This window comes from Glycine max, chromosome 20, assembly GCF_000004515.6.
Source record: "Glycine max cultivar Williams 82 chromosome 20, Glycine_max_v4.0, whole genome shotgun sequence".
Classification (NCBI taxonomy): domain Eukaryota; kingdom Viridiplantae; phylum Streptophyta; class Magnoliopsida; order Fabales; family Fabaceae; genus Glycine; species Glycine max.
Window position 1 is genome coordinate 42784658 of NC_038256.2, and position 6330 is coordinate 42790987.

At 33.9% G+C, this 6330-nt stretch overlaps 1 protein-coding gene across 1 annotated transcript; it reads right to left on the reverse strand.

The window, feature by feature from the left end:
• Positions 1 to 219: 219 nt before the first annotated feature.
• LOC100800810 (geraniol 8-hydroxylase) lies at positions 220 to 4265 on the reverse strand. Its single transcript, XM_003556241.4, has 3 exons — positions 4157 to 4265; positions 2849 to 3744; positions 220 to 1148 (listed from the first exon to the last, which is right to left on the reverse strand). The coding sequence occupies exons 2-3, from the start codon at positions 3740 to 3742 to the stop codon at positions 570 to 572; spliced, it is 1473 nt and encodes a 490-aa protein (XP_003556289.1). The 5' UTR covers positions 3743 to 3744; positions 4157 to 4265; the 3' UTR covers positions 220 to 569.
• Positions 4266 to 6330: the final 2065 nt, after the last annotated feature.

A 6330-nucleotide genomic window follows, 5' to 3' on the forward strand; every position in this document is an offset into this window, starting at 1 on the left:
TTAAGTCCATATATATATATATATATATATATATATATATATATATATAATTTAGCAAACTAAAAACATTTGATTAAATTAATCGGATTGAGTTAAAATTGGGTTAAATTACCAAATGGATTAAGTTATACCCAACTATCTTAGGCATTTTCTATTTACACCCCAATTCCCCAAATAATGACTAACGAAGCAACAAAACAAATCAGTAGAACGAATAAGTACTTAATACGGTGATTTTTCTTCTTTCACGAGTACACTATTTTACATCCCATACATACAAAGGCCTGAAACACCACACACAGGAGGGAGGCACTTGAGCCAAATCAAACTAGATTAAAGTTACACTCACACAAACCCTATCTTCTGCAACTCAAAGCCTTACGATGATTTATTCATCTTAAAACCAGGCTCAACAAGCTCGACCAAAGCTGCCACCAACTAGCTGGAATTATTCAATCTGAAAAAGCTACAAACATAAGTTTAAAGAAAGAGTAACAATTTACGAAGTTGTTACTTGTTACATAACAGTACATTGAAATGGGTGTGAACAGATTCCAAAGAGGCGCTAATTAAGCTGTGGCGAGAGGGATAGCCATGAGGGACTGATCCAAGTCCATGTCCTTGGGGTCCATGTTGTTCTGAAGCTTCCAGTCAAAGTTGTTGATAAGGGAGCCGAGCATGTTGTGGAGCATTCTGACGGCGAGTGGCGAGCCAGGGCAAATGCGTCTGCCACTCCCGAAGGGCGTGAGCTTGAAGTGGCGACCCTTGACGTCGATGTCAGAGTGCAAGAATCTTTCTGGCGAGAACACATGCGCTTTGTCCCATATGCCAGGGTTCCTCCCTATGGCCCACTCGTTGATGAGCACTTGGGCCCCCTCTGGGACCGTGTAGCCACACACTTGCACGTCCGTTTTGGCCCTGCGTGGCAGCAGAAGCGGGGCTGGTGGGTGCATTCGCAGAGACTCTTTTATCACTGCTTGCAGGTATGGCAGCCTCGCCACGTCGGATTCCTCCACGGGGTTTCCTACTCCGATTGTTTCTGCTATCTCCTTCTTCGCTTTCAACATGGCTTCTGGGTTGTGCATTAGTTCCGTCATTGTTCTTTCTAGACCATACGCTGTTGTATCAGTCCCCGCAACGAACAGGTCCTGTTGCAAATTTAGTAACGCTAATTAGCGTTTATAGCGAAACAGGAAATGGATTCACTAATAACATTTCCACACATTCGTGTGTTTGTATTAGAGAGAAACTTAATAAATGGTCTCTCGTTAACTTCTTCTTCTTTTTTTTTTTTTTTTTATATATAGGAAACCCACTTTCTATCCCACTCTATCTTATTTGCCAAAATTTATAACAAAATAAAATTTTATAGATCATGCATCATATTCATTCTTTATTTTGATTTTGTAATTTTCAACCTATGTTAAGCAGTTAGAGAAAATATGTTTTTAGCACTCGTCTTTTTTATCCATAAACTTAAAAAGAAAATGTATAAGAACTCAATCATGAACCAATTGAATAATAAGTTTTATTATTTTAAACCCCACTCAATCAATACTATATAATTTAATTTTTGTTTTATATACAAATTAATCATTAAATACAAAACACATTGATAATTTTTAGTTCACATGATTTATTAAATTATGAAATTAAACTATCTATGATTTTTTTTCTATTTTAAGTTGTTATTTTGTCCTGTTTTGATTTTGTATTCTTATGCTAATATAATTTTTTTTTATCTAAAATAAAAATATCTATTATCATTAAAGTGTATTTTTTCATTATATACTACATTAAGCTTTAGACAAAAATAAGTTATTGTTGTAAGAAAAATAAAAAATAAAAAACATTTTTTAAACATCCGTAAAATTTTGACCTAACTGGATACCGTATTAACCAAATCCAACTCCTAAATATCCCTAATTCATTGGTGTACCCGGATAAATATAAGTGTTTTAATGTGGTTATTCTTAGTTAATTGTTGGAATAGTTTTTATTTATATATTGATTGTTGAGGATGATTTTGGAGACAAAATTAGGAGGAAAAGTATATAAGTGTTTCATAAAATCAGCTTTTTCATTTTTTGGGAAGAGTGAATGAGAAGTAGAAGTAGCGAAAAGTTTGATGAAACTCTTAGCAAAAATATTTCTCTCTCAAAGTGACGAGATTTGGGTGGGAGAAGTATTTTTTTCTTTTTTGGACTCATAGAATGAAAATATATTTATTCATTCTTCTTATTTGATTCTATAATATATATATATATATATATATATATATATATATATATATATATATATATATACTATAATATAATATAATTTTTTTATAAAAGAAAAATATATAAAAAAAATAAAAGACAATATGAAATCTTATAAAAAGGACACTTATATGTTCATTCCCTTTTCTTCCCACTTTCAAATCAAAATATGTACCCCATTTTATATATTTATATTAGCAGCTCTCCCTTTATAATTGTTGAATGAAGAAGGAAAGGTTAAAATTTAGAATTAGTGTTTTAATTAAATGAATTTATTAAGATAAAAGATTAAATATGAGTCTCCTCATATTCATCCAATAGTTTTTTTTTTACCTAAATATCTTCCGATCTATAGCTAAAGCCTATTTTCTTTAGACATGGAGCAGATATTGTTTCTTTAAATAAAGTATTTTTCATATGGTATGTTCAAGAATCCGGTTATTTACCAACCCGTTGGACTTTGTTGGAATTCATCCAACAATTCTGAGTTGCTGAACGAGTGAATGGTTAATCGTAACAGCAAAAAAAAAAGTTCAGATCTAGTGAAACACAACAAAATAAAGCGAGAGAGGAAAACATATACATACGAGGAACAAATGCTTGATCTGCTTCCTATGAATCTTCTCGCTACTCTGGTCAGAAATATCCAGCAAGATATCTAACATGTCATGGCTAGTGACATAACCCTTCTCTTGCCTCCTCCTCATGCGTTCATCAATCATAGGGTCCAACACATCGAACAACTTGTCAATGTAGTTGGTGGTGTGCCTCCGAATCCCTTGTGGATCAAACACCCTCAACACGGGAAAATAATCCACCAAGTTCGGGGTCCCAGTTGCTTTCAAGAGAGTCCCCACTATGTGCTTGTACTCGCCATCACCTACAGAGGGAACAAAATCCAGAGAGAGAAACGTGTAAGACAGAAAGTTAATGCATGCCATGAACGCTGCTCTTCCAATATCCACCACTTCGCCGTTGAGGCTTCTTTGGCGGATATCGGTGAGAAGCTCCTTCATTTTCATGCGCCTAAGCTCCGTGCTTGCGTCAAGGGTCTTTGCGGAAAACAAGTTTCCGTGGCAGATTTTCCTCAGTTCTTGCCAGAGGGGTGAGACAGGGAGGAAGACCAGGCTGTAACGGTTGTGGTTGTACGAGGTTGTGATGTCGGGGTTTGTTCTGTCCGAGAATAAGGATTCATGGGTTTGGAGAATCTCTTTGGTGGCTTCTATTGAGGAGATTACTATGGTGGTTGATTGGCCTATGGTGAAGCGCATTATGGGGCCGTAGGTTTTGGCAAGCTTGGCCATTGTCTGCTGCGGCTTTTTGTAGAGTTGTACGGAGTTTCTGATGATGGTGAGAAGAGAGGGTCCTGGTGGAAGATTGTAGTTTGATTTTCTTCTGATTCTTGCATGCAGTGAACGAAGAACATGCATGATGGAGCATGTCAACATGAGGAACAACGTTGTACTTAGTATAGTGTCCATGTCTGGGGCGAGAGACAAGAAAAAAAAAAGTGTTAGATCATAGATGTGAGAGCATATGGGCCTTTGGGAATATTTTGAAAATTACATTACATGAACACAAATAAATGTGGAGAAATATTTGCACTTTATTGCACGTTTTGGACAGCATATATATATGTACTCTATCCTTTTGAAAGTGACTGTTCTTATTTTTGTGGTTGCAAATTTGTGTGTTTTGTTAAGAGAGTGGCTGATTGGCCATGTCTGTGATAGTATAGGAGCATGATTTAGTTTTGAAAAATCTAAAAGCATATACCAGAAAACGTGTAAGAAGTTAGAGCATGAGGCCTTATAATAAATATAATGCATATTGTGAATTTAGTAACTGAATCTAGTTGAGAGAGAAGAGCATAGAGCTAAGGAATAAGAACTTACCTCTCTCAATAAAAAGCACCAAGAGGAACCAGATAGCAAGACCCCAAAGGATTCCTACCACCTACTCTCTTGTTCTCCTCCTTATATAGATTCGAGGCTCTTTCTACATATGGATTAAAATAGGCAAAATTGTAAAATTGGTTTCTCATTTTATCTTCAATTATAGATTTGGTCCTCTTATAATTTAATTCACAAATTTGGTCTCCCAGTTTTATAAATCCCTACAAAATTGGTTTTGGAAACTTGATTTGAATGTTGATCGCTAACCTCGGACGTTGACTGTCACGTGTCAACGTCTGAGTGGTTCCCTGTAAAGACTTCATTTTTTGTAGGTAAAATTACACTTTTGATCCCTCAGTTCTACTCCAATCCCGATTTTGGTCCCCCTATAGTTTAATTCACACATTTGGTTTCCCATTATAAATCCCCTTTATCAATTATTCCTGCAAAATTGATCTTTTGAATGGTTTAGCCAATGGTACTAGAGACCTGGTAGGTCTTCATAAATCTCGCACTTCATCACAAGTTTTTCACTCATTTGGAACCCAGAGAAAAATCACTCTTTGTCTCTCTCTCTTCTGGGATTGTTCAACTTGGGAAAGTGGTGCATAAATCCCAACTTGGGTCTGAAATTTTTAGATCTCTTACTTTAACAGGTTTTGTAATAATATCTTCTTTTTTTTTTCTTTTTTTGCTCCCCCATGCGGTATTATGCATATACAACTGCTTAAGTGGCCTATGTATGACAATGATATTTTTGTTTGAAATTTGAAATACAACTTCTCCACTAATAAAATTTGGCTAAATTTATAAAGGAATTTATAAAACTCAGGAACCAAATGTGTGAATTAAATTATAAGGGGACCAAAATCGAAATTGGAGTAAAATTGAGGGACCAAAAGTATAATTTTATCTACAAAAAATGAAGTTTTTACAGGGAACCACTCAGATATTGGCACGTGACAATCACACGTGACATTGACACGTGACCGTCAATGTTTGAGGTTAACGGTCAACATCCAAATTGGGTTTTCAGGACCAATTTTTTAGGAATTTATAAAACTAAGGACCAAATTTGTAAATTAAATTATAGGAAAATCAAATCCGAAATTGGAAATAAACTGAGGAACCAAAAGTGTAATTTTGTCATTAAAATAAAACTGTAGAGTTTTCAGTTTTTCACCATTAAAATCAAGTTTTTTTTTTTTTTTTGCATGTGATAATTAAAAAAATATTTATCTGATCAAGGGACAAGTGTAGCATTCGCGCGGTTATACACTTTTACCTTAACTGCACTGCTCGAAGAGTTATATTAGTGACAGTTATTGTCTTTCGAGATAAATCTAAATATGAACAATATTTAGACACTTTTAAATATAAAAAATCCATCAATATTCTTCATTTTTTTTTATCACATTATACTATTTATTATACATATATTTTTGTCTCCTCTTTTTTATCTCTCTCTAAATGTCCTATAACATTAGGTGTTCATATAACTTTTATTCAATTTCTTTTTTATTCATATACTGTAGAACTTTTATGTAAACTACTTGTTTTAATATATGCAAATTTTAAATTTATTTTAGTTTTTACACATTACATTTTTTAATTTGTTTTAATCTCTATAATTTTGAATGACAGAATATTTTAATCTCTATAACTCAAGGGTCACTATTGTCTTTTTTATTTATTATTTTAGGTATATATTTGATGCCATGCATGTAGTTACTAGTGCTTAGGCTAAACCCATCTTCGTTGATAAACTCGGTGCTAGTTTGGTATGGTCCTCCTCCCTTAAACTCTTATAAGCAGACTAAAAAAATTACATCATCTCTTATTATTTCATATGAGAAGAAACACATTACATAAAAAGAAGGAAGAAAATATTAAATAACATATTTCAAGAATTAACTAGGAATACCAAAATTACAAGAATGAAATAAAAGTGGAATAGTTGACCGAAATCCTCCTTGCAATGAATGGGATGTCTTGATTAATTGATTTACAACAGCTACTTTAGGGATTGGATACAAATTTGTATGAAGTTAATTATGTAATATAGGACTCAATTTCAAATGGAATCCCTCTCGAAGATTTTGGGCATGGCCATCCTGATCCTAATCTAACGTGAGTTTCGTATTTTATTCGTTAACATTTTGTTTTCTTCCATA

Coding starts and splice junctions, on each gene's coding strand:
- LOC100800810 (XM_003556241.4), bottom strand. CDS start 3,742: ATGGACACTATACTAAGTACAACGTTGTTCCTCATGTTGACATGCTCC. Junction 1,149..2,848: donor AGATCAAGCATTTGTTCCTC/GTATGTATATGT, acceptor AATTTGCAACAG/GACCTGTTCGTTGCGGGGAC.